An 18,436-nucleotide genomic window follows, 5' to 3' on the forward strand; every position below is an offset into this window, starting at 1 on the left:
TTTCCGGACAAGTAAAATTTACAGTTTTACTTGCCCAGGGACAAGTGCTCACAACAAATATTTCCAAACCCCTGTATATATATAAAGTGCCTAGAAAATCAACCCAAGTCACTTCATATATCTTAAATTGGATTTATCTAAAAAAAATATCATTCATATAAATGTGCTGAAATAAATATTTACTTTCTTTCTGGCATGCTGCAGAGCTAGTTTTAAACATACCTAGCTGTAATAATTTCACTGCCATACATTAAAATGGGTTTTATTGTATGGTCATATATATGTAATAGAGTAGAAATACTTTGATTGGAAGATGATAAAGATCTTTACAATTTGAATACAGCTTTTAGTGATTTTTTGTATAATTCTTCCTTTCCTTGCTTAAAAAGTCCACTAGATATAAATTTTAAACCTAAATACTTATAATTGTTAACACTTCTATTGTATCTTTTTCGAAATAAAAATATTCTTTTAAAAGTTTACCAGGTTTGTTAAATATAATAACTTTGGTTTTAGATTGACCTCTAAACACCATTTAGTACAAAATTTGGATAAATCATCAAGTCATTTTTTGAAGACCTGCCTTGGAACTAGAAAAAATAACAATATCATCTGCATACATGAGGCAGTCAATCCTGCGACTGTTTATATCAACAGCATCTGGGCTTTACTCCAATTTGAGAATAAAAATTAGGAGTAAGCACATCACCTATTTTAACACATAATTCACTTTTATTGTACATGTCTCTCAGGATTGCATAAAAGTTAACCACATGTATCATGTTTTAATAGCTTATATTTTAAACAAGAATGAATGACTTTGTCAAACGCTTTTTTGAAATCAACAAAGCAAGCATAAAGTTTCCCACCTTTCATAGATATGATCAGATATTTCTTACAAAAACTTGAATATATGTTGTTGACAATATGTGTGTGTAAAAAATCAAGGTATAAAAGGAACAAAGAGTCATTCTCCTTCCCTCAAAAGTTCGAAACCCGGCTTGAGACTACTGTGTCTATTAATATAGTTGTCTCAGGATAACCTAAGCACCTAAGGCAGTAAATTCTTATCCTAATTATAAACACGGAATGCTAACTATTCCGGATATAGGTCTAAAATTAATGTACTTCCGGTTTATTTTCGTAAATGGAGAAGTAGGTTACGCAAATTGGCGGTTTGTTCAAAAGAAATTAAGTCAACATGTCGGATACCAATATTAGAAATAGAATGGACACGTTAAGAAAGTCATTCAGACTTCCTTGGAAAACAGGAAAGAGATACAATGTACTGGAAGGGAAGGAAAACACATACTTCAACACACCAAAACCGTCGCACAGACGACTTAGTTCAGATGGGCAGATACAAAACATTGAACAAAATAACAAGGAAAGTCGCTTCAAAAGAAATACAAGTCTTACAAGATCAGTTCGAGACGCTGTTGGAACAATAAAACAGGTAATATACCACATCTTACCTTAAGCATCGAATTAGTTAATAATAATATTAAAATAATTTAGTATTTATAGATGTTATTTATTTTTATATAAGTTTTTTCCACAGCATGCATGCATTTAATTAATAAAAACTCCAGCCGCCAACATCTTAATAGGTTATAAATTATCATGACCCGTTTAGACATTATATTTCAAATGAGAAATGGGTGCTGTGCAAAAAGATTTTGGAGCCAATGGAGGTCGCGTCGCATAACATTAAGATTAATTGTCATGACTCAGGCTCTCAATAATGTGTATTCATTCAGGCATTTTGACTAAGCTGACATTTTAAAGCAATTTGGGGCAGGAAATGAATAAAAGTGGCGTTTATTGACACATTGAAATTCATATCATTTATATGATTACATTTAATGTACATTTTGTACATGATGTATATATAATTTTGTAAGTTGTTGTACATTTCATTATACATGTATTTGTGAACAAATACATCATGTATATGCACAGTAGCTACATGTACTACATGGAATTATAAGGGTATTTAACTGGAGAGAAACTTTAAAAGTGGAATGACAAGAACATCTACATGTATATAAAGCTGTACAAAAATAAAGAAAAAGGAAATTAGCCAATTTAATTTATACATGCATATGTATCTACCAACTCTTGACCCAACTTTAACTTTATCATGTTTATGGATTATTTCCTTTGAGATTCCATTGTGACTTGCATGGACATACATGGTCATAGCATCATTTAAATTTGTATTGAAAGAAAGTTTTTATTTTGGTTGGTATTTTGAAAATTGGATCTGGAAACACACTAAGTTATATATTCCCTATGTGTAGCAAAAAAAATATAATTACTAACCAGCTGTTGTTTAGTTTCATATGTTTGAAATGATTTCCTAATTACTTTAACTTTTTGTCAAATTAAAAAATAAAGAATTATAATTTAATGTATGATGTTGTTTTGTTATGTAATAATTACACAATAAAAAACCACTTTACACAATGCAATATTTACCCAATGGTCAGATCTGACCCACAGATAAAACATGTTGTTTACATTTATCTGTAATTATATTTAATCACATTGATCTAGGTGATAATTGCCATCAAAGATGTTTTTGTTGGATTAAGACCACTTGAAGAATGTGACATTAATTGTATGATGTAATATCAATATTTGGCATCTTAAGTCTTTTCCTATTATCAGTGGTATAGTTTAATTTGATAGTGAATAAAAATCAAACACTGGGCATCAAATAAAGATATGATATAGTGTCACTCCACCTACATCATGTACATGTATTGTATGGTGTTGTATTTTTTAACTTACATAATATTTTTCAAGTTGTCATTGACATAAAATGTATGTAAATAAGATATATCTAGTTTTGCCACTTCAAAATAAGCCATCCCATATTTAATGGCCAATTTTTTTCCTAAATTGTAAAAAATGGTAATTATGTATATTTAAGTGGGAAAAAATCACACATTTAACAAATGTTAGAAATAAGTTACAGATCAATTATTTCAATTTTTGTACAAATGTTTTGTCTTTGCTCCTTTTTCAAAGTAAATTGGAACTTTTATTTGGGGAAAAAAATATAACACATATACACATGATCAAAAAACTAAAAACAAAGGATTTTTTTAAAGTGTTAAAATATGTCCTGAAATCCAGAAGACTAACAGGAAATGTAAAATTAGTGAATTGAAACCAGTCAATTTAACTGTCTGATGAATTGTTTTAAAAACTTGACATTTACATGTACATAGTCAACAGATTTGTTAAAATCCTTGGAAAATGTATTCAATTGCAATAAACAAAAAAAAATAGAAATAACACACCCGTATATTTCAACTTTTACATGTTTAATACTTTGTTACTAGTTCATATTACAAATGTAACTACATTGTACATGCAATATCGATGAACTTTACTAGGACTTTTAATGTTAAATTTAGTATATTGACTTTTCTATGATACAGACCAGAACAACACCATCAGCTATTGTTATTTTTTCAGGCCCTGTTCTGGCCCAAAAGCATGGTCCAGTGGCTTTCATATAATATTAAAGCAATTATCTGTTTTCTGTAGAAGTTATAGAAATGTAGTTTGATAGGAATAACCTATGATAACCAATTTCCCATTTCAATTCTCTATTTCAACAATGTTTTCTGTAGGAGTTATAGAAATGTAGTTAGATAGGAATAACCTATGATAAACAATTTCCCATTTCAATTCTCTATTTTAACAATGTTTTCTTTAAAGTTGCATTACATTATCAGTCTTAATCAGCTTGTAACCTATTTTGAAGCCCTGTCCCTAGTTCATGGTCCAGCAACTTTCAATAATTCAATTAATTAAAATTTTCTACTGACAGACAAAACTTTTCTCTGTGTCAACAATTAATTTGTACTTGCATCATACATTGTACATGAAATTCAGAATTTTCCTGTTATCAGGCTTCTTTGTTGAGTAAACGGTGTATTTAAAATTACGAATAGAGAATGGAAATGGGGCATGTGCCAAAAGAGCAACAACCCAACCAAAGAGCACAAAACAACTGAAGGCCACCAATGGATTTTCAACACTGTTCACATTATAGTTCCTTGAGAGTTGCTTTTCTTCCTTTTTTTTATAAAATTTGTACATGTATTGATCGTAAGATCTAAGCCAAAGTATAATATTGTGGCCTTACTCTGTTAATAATTTCAGAACAAAAAGAATAATAACTCTACGTTTTATTTTCACACTAGAAATTTCGATCATCAACAAGACAGAGGAAAAGGTTAAGAGATGATAAACCCACAACTCCTTTACGTAAGACAAAGAAAACAACACAGAGTGCAGGGAAATCAGCCAATCAGATGGCTTACAGAGATGTTAAAATGTACTCGCCTTTTACTATTGAGACACCAAGGAAACACAAAGGAATTAAGACAGTCACACAGTCTAGAGCATGGTTAGTTTACATATCTCTGTAATTAAAGCTAACAAACAATTAAATTATATATAAAATGGGAAATGGAAACAGGGAATGTGTCAAAGTGACCACAACCAACCAAACAGCAAAAGGCCACCAATTGGTCATTAACACAATGAAAAAACCCTGGTATGGGCATCAGCTGACCCCTTAAAAAATGTGACCTATACATGTAGTTGTTAATTTCTGTGTCATTTTGATCTCTTGTGGAGAGTTGTCTCATTCATGTCATTGGCAATCACACCACATCTTCTTTTTGTCAGGCTTTCGACTTAAGTTGAAAAAGCGAGACACAGCGATCCTACATTCCATCGTCGTCCACAAATATTCTCTCTGTGGTTAAAGTTTTTGAAATTTTAATAACTTTCTTAAACTACATGTACACTGGATTTCTACCAAACTTGGAGGACAGAAGCTTGTTTATGATCATAAGGCCACACCAATTTGAATCCTTGTTCGACGGACCCGCCCGCACCTATTTTTTTCAAAATAGAATTTTTTTATTTTTTTTATATTCCCGCTTCCCGTATCCGGAAATGTAATCATGTCCATTTCCCGCACCGTTTTTTTTTGTAAATATTATAAAAAGATATCAACATTTGTTTTTAAAATCACAGTCTAACCTGTATATAACGATTTTAAACATAAAAGCACCCCACCACACTGTGTAAATATCTGTGAGAATATTTGTTTCAGCATGAAACCTATTTATCCAAAGCGGGAGTGCTCCGAAATAAATTTATAACAGCGATACCTGTGAAGAACAAAAAATTTATATATTCCCTATCAAAACAAAAAATTTATATATTCCCTATCAGAACAAAAAACTTATATATTCCCTATCAAAAAATGTTCGTTGTTGGAATAAAGTACAAAGAACTTCTGAAGGATTTGCCTTCAACTGCAATTATATTGTATGCTGGCGAAACAAAACTATCCATAGCCGCTGCATGTTTATGTACCTGTCCTGATTGATTGAGGGGCCTGTCGTTCAGCAGTTATCGTTTGTTGATGTTGTTCATTGGTATTTTCCCGTTTGGATATACATTGATATATAAACTAGATCGTTGGTTTTCCTGTTCGAATTGTGTACGCTAATAATTTTGGGGTCCTTTATAGCCTGCTGTTTGGTCTGTATCAAAGCCCTGTGTAAAAGGCCGTACTTTGACCTGTGTTTGTTATTATCAGGTTGAAAACAACCCTCCCTCAGACAAGGGGTCATTTAACTGATGTAGAAAAGAAAATAGAAATACCAAGGATTTGTATAGTTCTTCTATACAAAACCTTTGAAAACTTTTGTACTCAAAAAGAGGAGAGATACATCATATTTTAAACAACTTTTTCTAAAAGAGGGGTCCACTTATTTTGAATATAAATATTAAACTGTTAAAGTAAATGTGTTAACATGGTTAAAGTCCAGGAATAATACAAAATTCTTGGACATGTTTTGACCATTTAATACCAGATAGATATATAGTTCTAGTTTGAGAAAATATGAGCCCTTTTGTACAAACAAATATATTATAAGTTAACTTATATTGATCCCTCATAAAACATGTAAAAGGGATATTTATAACATTAAGGAGTTGTCCCCAAACTGATTATGACTTTGATGGAGAATCGTCTCATTGTCAGTCACACATACATGAGGCTTGTATAGGGTACAAAAAAAATGTATATTGGGATACAGGATATTTGCCATTTTAATTTTAGGGATATGGGATATTTGTCCTAAAAGTAAATGGGATATGGGATATTGATGCATTTATCAGGATATTGAATTTTTAACATGAAAACAAATAGTGGAATTTAAAAGTTAAATACAGAAATATTTACATCTCACTTGATAACATTGCCAAAAAAAGTTTAATATTGAAGGTCACTTTAGTGCTTTGTTGATTTTCATTGAGTTTATGGTCGTTTTATTTAAAAGTCATCCAAACCCACCCAAGCAAAAAGTATTTATCTATTTTCGATTTGGGGGGGGGGGGGGTATTCGATATTTATATGCTCATATGTAGTGATAATTTTAAAAGTATTTGTTTTGCTTTCCATACTTCGTTCCTTATTGTTAATTTTCTTTTTTTTTGGATGGTGATGTTCCTTTGGCAATATCTTACGGTGTTTGTATATCACAACTCCTCCGCTATGCCCGTGTCTGTTCTAACGTTTCGAATTTTAATGAAAATAATCTATGTATTACTGGTAAATTATTAAGTCAGGGATTTCGTTAGCACAAATCACTTAAAATCTTTACTAAATTCTTCCGTAGATGTAAAGATTTGGTTTTGAAGTTTGGTTCTACCTGTAGAAAACTTATTTCAAACGGGATAGCACATCCTCATTTTACAGAGATGTTGTTTACCGTGCCATTGGATGTTGGATGTGTAATGATAGATAATTAAGTCTCAGATGCATTACTTTTTTTATTAGTTGTTATTGGCTTTGAACTAGTTGTCAGTAACTGCGAGTACTCTCAGATCTGTACTTTGTTTTTTGTTGTTGTTGATGTGATGTACAAGTACTCGGTCACGTCCACTCTGTGTTTTTGTTAGATGTATTAAATTTCTATGTGTATCCATCTGATGAGTTAAGCCTTTTTCAACTGATTTGTATAGTTCGTTCTTATTTTGTACTGTTACACCACTGTCCCAGGTTAAGGGGAGGATTGGGATCCCGCTAACATGTTTAACCTCGCCACATTCTGTATGTATGTGCCTGTCTAAATTCAGGAGCCTGTAATTTAGTGGTTGTCGTTTGATGCTGTGTTACATATTGTTTTTTGTTCATTTTTTTATACACAAATTAGGCCGTTAGTTTTCTCGTTTGAATTGTTCTATATTTCAAATTGTCATTTCAGGACCTTTTATAGCTAACTACATGTATGCGGTATGAGTTTTGTTCATTGTTGAAGGTCGTAAAGTGACCTATACTTGATAATTTCTGTGTCACTTGGTCTCTTGTTAAGAGTTGTCTCATTGGCAATCATACCACGTCTTCTTTTTTTTTATATTATATGCTCATGTGCATTGATAATTTATTTGAAATAGTCATAGATTTTTGGTGTATCCATCTGATGAGTTAAGCCTTATTGTTGTCAATATTTTTATTTATTTTGATGCTTTATATGATTACAGGATATTTTCGAGTGTTTTACCTCTTATTGTTTACGTGGCGAGGATCTTCAGAGGTCTCCACGTTTCACAGATTGCTCTGATGTGCAACGGCTGTTATGCCAGACAAGCTGGGGCAGAGGGATGTCAGAACACGTATTATATAAAAAAAAAGTAGATATTTCGCCGTATAAAATGGATGCCTTGTTTTAATTTGAAATTATCTCTTAAATAGCTTTTTAAAAGCTTAAACTGTGTTAATAACGAATAATTACTAAATAATCAATGTAAATTAATATATTTGTCTTTTATTACTGGTGTTTTGAGGAAGGAAATTAAAAAAAAGGTAACAAACATATTATGATCAATGAAATTCATAAAGTTCAAGATCACAGAGTCAAATGTTGGGTTATGTCTTTGCAAAACAGGGCTGTGCACATTTTGCATGCTGTAAAAATATTGCAACAGTTAAGTGTAATGTAAGTGCATTAGCAGAAAGCTTTCTTGTGTTAGATTTTGAGTTATTGAACTTGCATGCTAAATATCCACTTTTTGATAGGACGTGCTCTGACGTTCCACAATCTCAGCTTGTCTGGCAAAACAGCCGTTGAATGTCAGAGCAATCTCCGACAAAATTTATCGTTTAAGATCACATAAAAAGATAATGCTCTTAGATGGAACACTTCATCTTTTGGACACATATATATTCTTATTTAACACTGGAAGCATGCACTGTAAATTTCCTTTACCACAGTTTGTTTTCCCTTTATATTCTAGTTCAACAAGGAATATAATTTTAATCAAACGTTAGTATTTTGAAAATAAATAATGTAATTTGGTCATTTTTCAGTCAAAATTGTTGAAGTTGTGATGATGCGGGAAAAAGTGGGCTTGGGAATGAATTTATAATGATTTTTGGGGATATTTCAAAATAGTTTTAGGGATATGGGATATTTGTAAAAAATATTTATTGGGATATTAGGGGTAAACATTATAAGGATACGGGATATTGGGATAAAAACTTAATGGGATATGGGATATTGATACCCCCCCTATACACGCCTCATACATAGACCAGATTTAATTATTTCTTGGTGAATAGGGAAAAAATACTTCAGAAATAAAAGAAATGTCAAAGTAAAAGTGATAAATCAAGCTTTAATATTGTCAAAACCTACTATTTTATGTTTACAAAAAAAAAAATTAATCGCTCGCCTTTACTTTTCAAGCTTCGCCTCCAAAATTTGCAAATTAAATATTTTTTTATTAAAATTTTCAAATCGCTCGCTCGCCCCAAATTTTGGAGTCCAAAAATCCGTAGAACAAGAAATTAAATTGGTGTGGCCTAAGATACGTGTACATTGTAGTATCCAGAAGTAAATTTTGTAAAAATAAAATTCCATTTTTTCCGTATTTTACTTATAAATGGACTTAGTTTTTCTGCCGGGAAACATTACCCATGTAAAAATTTTGTACCTGTGTATCTGTATTTTACTTATAAATGGACTCAGTTTTTCTTCCAGTTAACATTACTTACAGTCTGCAGTTAAAGTTTTTACAACATTTATAAGATTCATAATTATAATCTAGCCTGAATTTTTACCAAACTTAGACAGACGCTTCAATTCTTACAATCAAAAGATAGTGTCGAGAGGAATATTTTTATTGATTTTTTCCTCTTTTTCATTGAGCCATCAACATGATCAATTAACAGTAAAAGTAGGGGAGACACTGGTTTCTGCGGAACCCTTACAAATTTTTTATATTACATGAAAGTGGTTGCTGTTTGTTGGTCAACATGTGGTTCATAAGTGTTTCTTGTTTCTCATTTTTTATATAAATTAGACCCTTTGTTTTCTGGTTTGAATTGTTTTACACTAGTCATTTTTGGGCCCTTTATAGCTTGCTGTTTGGTGCTATTCAAGGCTCCTCGTTGAAGACCCATACTTTGAACTATAATTGTTAACTTTTTATGCATTATGACTTGGCTGGAGAGTTTACAAGTCTCATTGACACTAATACCACATCTTCTTATTTGTAGTTCAGCGAAAATGTATCTCACAATTAACTCCTAAACATATACATGATATAGATTAACCCCCCAAAAAAACAACAAGAATAACAAAGGCCAGAGCTTCCTGTTTTGGGACAGATAGCAAAAATGTGGCTGGGGTCAAACATGTTTTGTGAGATCTCAACCCTCCCCATGCCTCTAGCCAATGTGGAATGGAAAAAAACACACAGCAATACGCAGCTATGTTTTTATTGCAAAACATCTTGATATTACCATCATGAACAAAATATCCTAGAGTTCACAATTTGAATTGTGAAGATTTATACATGAACTTTTAAAAGTAAACATGCATGAATGTGCTTTTCTAATCTTAAATTTATTTTCAGTAGGCAGGAACAGTTTGAGACCCCTACCAGACTAAAGAGAGAAGTAGAAGCATTAACAGCTAATATGAAAGCCCTTGCTGCTTTAACACCAAATACTTTACAAGACAGAGCGTCCCGGAGGTAAGGTTTTGTTCCAAAGTCAGAGATATATCAATTACGATCCCTTTAATATGTTAATATAGCCATTTTTCCTGTACAGAGGTAAAATAAAACCAAATCAATCAAACAACGAGAATTAATCACTAAGTCAGTGCTTCTAGGTCATGAAGATACCATGTCAGTAACATCCAACTCATACAATTATTGTACGTCATGCTTTCTCTAAGATTGTGTATGTCATATGCATGTTTATGATAGAAAAACACCAAAAGATAAAAGACCAAGGAAAGGACAAACAACAGCCAACAAAAACTACAGTTAGACGAAGGATTGGACAACAGGAAATGTAACAAAAATCTGACTTTAATACAGGTGTCCATGCTTTGCTTACAAGTATCTGAAAGTTGAAAGTACTCCTATCTACTTTCTGTTTAATAGACATTTCAAGATGGTTTTGTTGGATTGATACCCACCTTCAAAACTTTATAAAGGCAGAAATTATATTGACTGATATAAGAATTACTAGATAAGATTTTTAAAGTGAGTGCTGTTAAATCCTTGTAAGCAAAGCTTTGACACAGGATCTGTATTTTAATCAGATTCATTCAATCAAAACAAATTAAATCAGGTGTTCCAGAGTGGTAAGCAGTTTCTGCTCCAATCATACAACCAAAACAAATTAAATCAGGTGTTCCAGAGTGGTAAGCAGTTTCTGCTCCAAATAATCATACAACCAAAACAAATTAAATCAGGTGTTCCAGAGTGGTAAGCAGTTTCTGCTCCAATCATACAACCAAAACAAATTAAATCAGGTGTTCCAGAGTGGTAAGCAGTTTCTGCTCCAAATAATCATACAACCGTTCCAGAGTGGTAAGCAGTTTCTGCTCCAAATAATCATACAACCAAAACAAATTAAATCAGGTGTTCCAGAGTGGTAAGCAGTTTCTGCTCCAATCATACAACCAAAACAAATTAAATCAGGTGTTCCAGAGTGGTAAGCAGTTTCTGCTCCAAATAATCATACAACCAAAACAAATTAAATCAGGTGTTCCAGAGTGGTAAGCAGTTTCTGCTCCAAATAATCATACAACCAAAACAAATTAAATCAGGTGTTCCAGAGTGGTAAGCAGTTTCTGCTCCAATCATACAACCAAAACAAATTAAATCAGGTGTTCCAGAGTGGTAAGCAGTTTCTGCTCCAAATAATCATACAACCAAAACAAATTAAATCAGGTGTTCCAGAGTGGTAAGCAGTTTCTGCTCCAAATAATCATACAACCAAAACAAATTAAATCAGGTGTTCCAGAGTGGTAAGCAGTTTCTGCTCCAATCATACAACCAAAACAAATTAAATCAGGTGTTCCAGAGTGGTAAGCAGTTTCTGCTCCAAATAATCATACAACCAAAACAAATTAAATCAGGTGTTCCAGAGTGGTAAGCAGTTTCTGCTCCAATCATACAACCAAAACAAATTAAATCAGGTGTTCCAGAGTGGTAAGCAGTTTCTGCTCCAATCATACAACCAAAACAAATTAAATCAGGTGTTCCAGAGTGGTAAGCAGTTTCTGCTCCAATCATACAACCAAAACAAATTAAATCAGGTGTTCCAGAGTGGTAAGCAGTTTCTGCTCCAATCATACAACCAAAACAAATTAAATCAGGTGTTCCAGAGTGGTAAGCAGTTTCTGCTCCAAATAATCATACAACCAAAACTATTAATTGACTTTTAGCGATCAGTGATATTCTTTGCCTTTAATTACATCTGTACAGTAATTCCATTGTTTCCTTAGAAAAAATTCTAAATTATTCAAAATATCGGATGTAAATTATTCCTTATATTTGTTTTTATGTATAACTAGTCATGATGCTGTATAGTTCACATCTTCATTTTCAATATTATTTATTACACAGAAAGTCACCAATCACAAACGGTAGCTTGAAAACCAGGACCACAAGAACCAGCATGTCAGCTAGGAAACAGATCCATACATTTGTATACTGAGTGAACCAGCATCTAAACAGAACAGTTCAATATGTATATTTGTAAAGAGATTACTCTTATTGACGATTTAGGCCAAGTTTTTTCTTGTCAAATGTTATAACTTAGATTATATCATTGTATATGGTGCTTACACATTTTTGTTTTGATTTGATTTTTATACCAAAAATACTTTTTTTTGTAATTTGTAACATAACATAATATGGATGAATGGTTTCCTAGTTCCATTAACCAGTTGAAGAATAAGTAATATCTAGAACTTTTTGCATCAGCTAGTTTTAAGAAAAATCTCAAGTTAAATTTGAAAAGGCCTTCTTTTGGAAACTCATATGAATTGGAATAGAAGTCGGTGTTGTAAACTTTCCAACAGATGATATTAAAGGGCACTTCATGAACAAAAACAGTTGTATTAATCAGATCAAACAGGGCAAGTTGCAGTGTCAGTTTAAATTTTGTTAAAAATTGATAAATCTTTTGATGTCTTAAATTTTATTTCCAACAAGATGTTGGGTAACTTGGTTCTATATTTTCAGGTTATGATAAGTGTTGATAAGGCCACACCAATTTGATTCCTTGTTCGACGGACCCGCCCGCACCTATTTTTTTCAAAACAGATTTTTTTTATTTTTCTTTATATTCCCGCTTCCCGCATCCGGAAATGTAATCATGTCCATTTCCTGCACCGTTTTTTTGTAAATATTATAAAAAGATATCAACATTTGATTTTAAAATCACAGTCTAACCTGTATATAACGATTTTAAACATAAAAGCACCCAACCACACTGTGTAAATATCTGTGAGAATATTTTTTTCAGCATAAAACCTATTTATCCAAAGAGGTAGTGCTCCGAAATAAATTTATAACAGTGGAAATACCTGTAAAGAACAACAAATTGGTTTCTTTCCCCCTTACTTATATTCCCTATCAAAAAATGTTCGTTGTTAGAATAAAGTACAGAAAACTTTTGAAGGATTTGCCTTCAACTGCAGTTATATTGTATGCTGGTGAAACAAAACTATGCATAGCCGCTGCATGTTTATGCACCTGTCCTGATTGATTCAGGGGCCTGTGGTTCGGCAGTTATCGTTTATTGATATTGTTCATTGGTATTTTCCCGTTTGGATAAATAAATTAGATCGTTTGTTTTCCTGTTCGAATTGTGTACGCTAATAATTTTGGGGTCCTTTATAGCTTGCTGTTTGGTCTGTATCAAAGCCCTGTGTAAACATGGTAAAAGGCCGTACTTTGACCTGTGTTTGTTATTATCAGGTTGAGAACAACCCTCCCTCAGACAAGGGGTCATTTTACTGATGTAGAAAAGAAAATAGAAATACCAAGGATTTGTACTATAGTTCTTCTATACAAAACCTTTGAAAACTTAGAATTTTGTACTCAAAAAGAAGAGAGTTACATCATATTTTAAACAACTTTTTTCTAAAAGAGGGGTCCACTTATTTTGAATAATATTAAACTGTTAAAGTAAATTTGTTAATTTAACATGGTTAAAGTCCAGAAATATTACAAAATTCTTGGACATGTTTTGACCATTTAATACTAAATAGATATATAATTTAGTTCTTTGAGAAAATATGAGGCCCTTTTGTACAAACAAATATATTATAACTTATATTGATCCCTCATAAAACATGTAAAAGGGATATTTATAACATAAAGGGGTTGTCCCCAAACTGATTACGACTTGAATTGTCTCATTGTCAGTCACACATACATCATTATGTTTACAAAATAAAATTATAATCGCTCGCCTTTACTTTTCAAGCTTCGCCTCAAAAATTTGCAAATTAAATATTTTTTTATTAAAATTTTCAAATCGCTCGCTCGCCCCAAATTTTGGAGTCCAAAAATCCGTAGAACAAGAAATTAAATTGGTGTGGCCTAAGTTATACAGATATTATAAGACATGCAACAATTTTTCATCGAAGAAGATGATATACTTTTAACATGTGCACTTGTTAGGTTGTCATAATGTAAATATTTATAACTATATACTCAATACCTGTTTATGCTGCTGCTTAAACATTAATACATGTATAGTGCTTTAAAATGCTTCTGTCTCTTACTATCACTTTCTACGCAGTATTGTGTTGTGTTTTGCTCTTTGTTCCGTTTTTTGTCTCTTTGACACATACCTTGTTTCCGTTCTCAATGTTAGTTCCCATATAAGTGTGGATTTATATAGCATTATTAAATGATAACTGCTAGTATAGATTTGTTTTTTCCTTCTTTTTCTTACTACTTGTTCTTTTCTTGTGTTTAGTTTGCATTTGAATGAGATTAAAAATGCTTTTGATTAACAAAAGTACTTTGAATTTATAGTATTATGCTTTTGCTTTGATACTTTCTTAGATTTTATAAATAACTTTGGATTAAGTAGTTATGTGAACGATAACAAATGTCACATAAGAAATTCTTGTGGTTATACTATTATGAGACTTCACCCTAATTTAAAGATACCCAAAAAAAGTTGATGCTAACTAAATCATTGTAAATATTGTCATTAAAATCATTGAAAAAGTTATGTATTCTTTTTCAATGATTAGAAAATATGTACTCTTTTTGTGAGACCTCATATAGATATTGAAAGATTATATTACCACATAATGATTCAATTCATGCACCAAAAATGCTAAAACTCACAATATGAGATTTTAAGGTTTTCTGTTTGCATAAATATGACAATACATTCTTTAATAGCTTGCTGTCACTAATAAGTGTATATGAAATTAAAGTAATAACAAAAGAGACATATTATATCTGTAACCTGTACTGGGCATTATCACAATTACTCTGGTCAGTATATTATCAATTTCACTGTGTATGCATTAAGCTCTGTGTTGAAGACTGTACTTTGACCTTGAATGGTTTACTTTTTACACATTGTGACTTGGATGGAGTGTTGTCTCATTCATATTACGTCCATTTACTCCAAATATAAAGAGTTGTTAATGTATTAATTTAAAATCAGAACAAAAATAGAGGAATACTTGAAGGAAATTAGTGAAGCCATTAAAGCCTATTGTATTTTAAAATCTAAAGTAACTTAAAAATAACATATGATAAAAAAGCGTATTAATTTTCAGTTTAAGTTTATATATTGTTTTAATTTTTGTTGATTTTATTTCATATTTTTACATAATTTTAAATCCAAAATTTGTATGAAAGATTTGGGATATATTGAACTGAGATAGCAACCCAACAAGCATTTATATTAAAGACGCAAGTTGAAACATTTTACTTACTGATAAATGTTTATTTTATTATTATCCTACATACAGTTGTGCTGGTCACTTTTATTGCTTTTATCTAAAAGTGTGTTTAATTTGAGCATCTTACGAAGCCCAAACACATGTCTGGTTTACCAAATTATAAGCATGGTTTGTTTGATGAGTTTTAATAGAGAAATCAGAATCTTCCTTTTTTCTTTCATTTAGTTTATGATACCAGGTTAATTTTGTTTACCTGCTATAACAATATGAATTGATTTTACATAAGGAACACATTTGATAAAGTATAGTCATCTCATATATCCTTAGGTTTTTGTTCTACTGTAAATGTACAATGTTTGCAATCATAGTAATGAGATTTGAACATTCATAAACTACTGTCTGTAACAAAATTATAGATTCAGTCTCATTATTTAAATTATAAGAAATGACTGTAATATTTTTTCTGTCTATGAAGAAATAACATAAAAAATGTGGTGCACACCGAATAACCCGCATAGCGTGTTATTTAACATTTTTTATGTTATTTCGAATAGACAGAAAAAATATTTCAGTCATTTCTTATAATTTAATTCTAAATTCCATTTTAAAACGTAGAAAACCATGAAAAAACATTGACGACGTCACGGTCACATGACTAAATTATGTCTATGGGCTGATAACAAAATAACATCAGCCAATCAGAAGACGCGTTACTTCCAAAATTAAATTATTTGTTGGTAATATTTATTATTTAGATTAATATTGATCCAGAACTGTTTATTATGTTTATTCACTTATCTTTTTTTCACATATTGTATCATGCATGTAGTCAATAATGAGCGTTTTTTTTCTGTTTGAAAATCATTTAGTCACTGTGAAATCAGAATTTAAAATTACCTCATTATTATATTGGTGAAATTTAAACCTAAATTCATTACTCTTGTTGAATTTATATAAATTACCTCAATGACACACTATTTATGAATAATTTTACATTAAGTATGATAAATGAAATTCTTACTGTAACCAGAATATATTCAAACCAAACATATGTTATATTATAGTAAAAGACCACATGATGGTTCCAAGGTAGCTACAGTGTTTTGCTATATATTTTGAATTTAGTATTGCATTTAAACATGAGCTTAATGAATTATATTTTTTTTAAGGTAACTTATAAGGATAGAAGCTGCAGTTTATATACAATATTTATACTTTGCATGTAATGACTTACACCTGTATTATTTAAGGAATGACTAATATTTTTTCTGTGTATGAAGAAATAACATAAAAAATTTGGTGCACACTGAATAACGGGCATAGCGGGTTATTTAACAGTGTGCACCACATTTTTTATGTTATTTCGAATAGACAGAAAAAATATTACAGTCATTTCTTATAATTTAATTCTAAATTCCATTTTAAACTGTAGAAAACCAAGAAAAAACGTTGATGATTTCACTGTCACATGACTAAATTGTGTCTATGGGCTGATAACAAAATAACGTCAGCCAATCAGAAGACGAGTTACATCCAAAATTAGATTATTTCATAATCTCATTACATTTATGTTTCATTAGCATCCATGGTTTGATTGTTAGACAACCAAAGAATAGTCACTCTAATACTCTAAAAATATACTTCATTTCCCAATTAAATGAAACATATATGACTGTATGTGCTCCACATGACAACAATGCTTAATGAAACAAAATAGTTATACGGATCCACAATCGCAAATTTGTATTCTCATGTGGAATAAAAACAAATATTGAACAATAATTTAGTGGTGTACTGTATCTAAAACGCATGTTTTTCTGGGATAAATCAGACTTTTAAAAAACTTAAGGAAATTGCATAAAGTACTGTAAATTCTGAAATTATTGTGATGTTTTTATAATTGCAAAAAATGTGACAGGGTTATAATCACGTTTCAATAATTTTTTTTATGAATTAAACATTTTTTTTGTAATGTCCCAAAAATTGAAAATCGCAATTTAGTAAAAAAATGATTAAATCCCAATAATAAAGCTCGCTATAATTTCTGAATTTACAGTATTTATAAAGTTGGACAGGTTGCATTGAAAAGGTAAACATCTCCTGCTATGCATTCTTCCTACATACTCCTATACAAAGTTGTTTCTAAAATAAACATATTGTAACAACATTTCTATCATATTGATATTCATTAAATGTAAACCAAATAACTTAGAACCATAGTTGTTCTATCAACTGATTGATCTACATTTGATCTAAGCTTAGTATTAAATATGGATTCTTTATTTGTTTTCTTGTCTTTTATACTTTTGCCCTTTGTCCTGTATCATTCCTCTACTAATTTTTATCATTTTTGTTTCAGATTTAAATACTAAATTTGAACCCCTTTCTTTTTGTAAATACCACCAAACATTCATGTGCTAGAATATAACAATTTACTGTGCTATTATGGAGAAATGGACTTGCTTTATCAAACAATAATGCTCTCCAATTGTATCATATGTTCATAAATAAATATGGACTGTTGAAGAGCAACACCAAATACTTCCTATGAACTATAGAAGTTCCATAACATGTATAAGTAATTTTATATACCTATACCTTTAATTATTACATATTCCTTACCTTATTAGGGATTGCTATGAGACAACTACCATAGACAAAAAGACAAGGTACGAACAACTATCACACTGTAAGGCATTTAACAATGAGTAAAATCAAAACTGTTATTAAAGAGTGCCGTGGAAGGCCCATGGCATGACAAATGTGACTATTTAAACAATAAAACTAACATCTGGATTGATGCTTAACAAATCAATAAAAAACAAATATGACTTTAATAGAAACTAGCAAAAACTTTGTCTTTCTCTCAAGGAATTAGGAACAACAGGTGTCTAAAGGCATCAAACAATGAAATAAACACCATTACATATAAGATATATATAGTGATCTTTAAAAGATCTATGGCACGAGAAAAACAAGAAACTAATACAAGAAAAAAATTGTTACAGAAAGCATCTTACGAAAACTTTTACTTTTCTAATATTTTAACATTACAAAGAAAAAAATCGAAAAAAAATCAAAATGAAGCATTAGGAAATTTAAAGATGATTACAGTTATTCGAACACCATTAACAATTTTGACACTA

At 30.9% G+C, this 18,436-nt stretch overlaps 1 protein-coding gene across 2 annotated transcripts; it reads left to right on the top strand.

Moving 5' to 3' along the window:
• The first annotated feature begins 1,122 nt into the window (after positions 1-1,122).
• Positions 1,123-17,572, top strand: LOC139528759 (uncharacterized). Of its 2 annotated transcripts, none has more exons than XM_071324948.1 (5): positions 1,123-1,456; positions 4,224-4,429; positions 9,967-10,083; positions 11,974-12,615; positions 13,965-17,572. In XM_071324948.1, exons 1-4 carry the CDS (start codon positions 1,202-1,204, stop codon positions 12,062-12,064), a joined length of 669 nt encoding a protein of 222 aa, XP_071181049.1. In that variant the 5' UTR covers positions 1,123-1,201; the 3' UTR covers positions 12,065-12,615; positions 13,965-17,572. The 2 variants fall into 2 exon arrangements, with proteins under 2 accessions (XP_071181049.1, XP_071181048.1); XM_071324947.1 differs by having other exon boundaries at positions 1,124-1,456; positions 9,964-10,083.
• The last annotated feature ends 864 nt before the right edge of the window (positions 17,573-18,436 follow it).

The sequence above is a fragment of the Mytilus edulis genome, chromosome 6 (genome assembly GCF_963676685.1).
Source record: "Mytilus edulis chromosome 6, xbMytEdul2.2, whole genome shotgun sequence".
NCBI classification, from domain to species: Eukaryota; Metazoa; Mollusca; class Bivalvia; order Mytilida; family Mytilidae; genus Mytilus; species Mytilus edulis.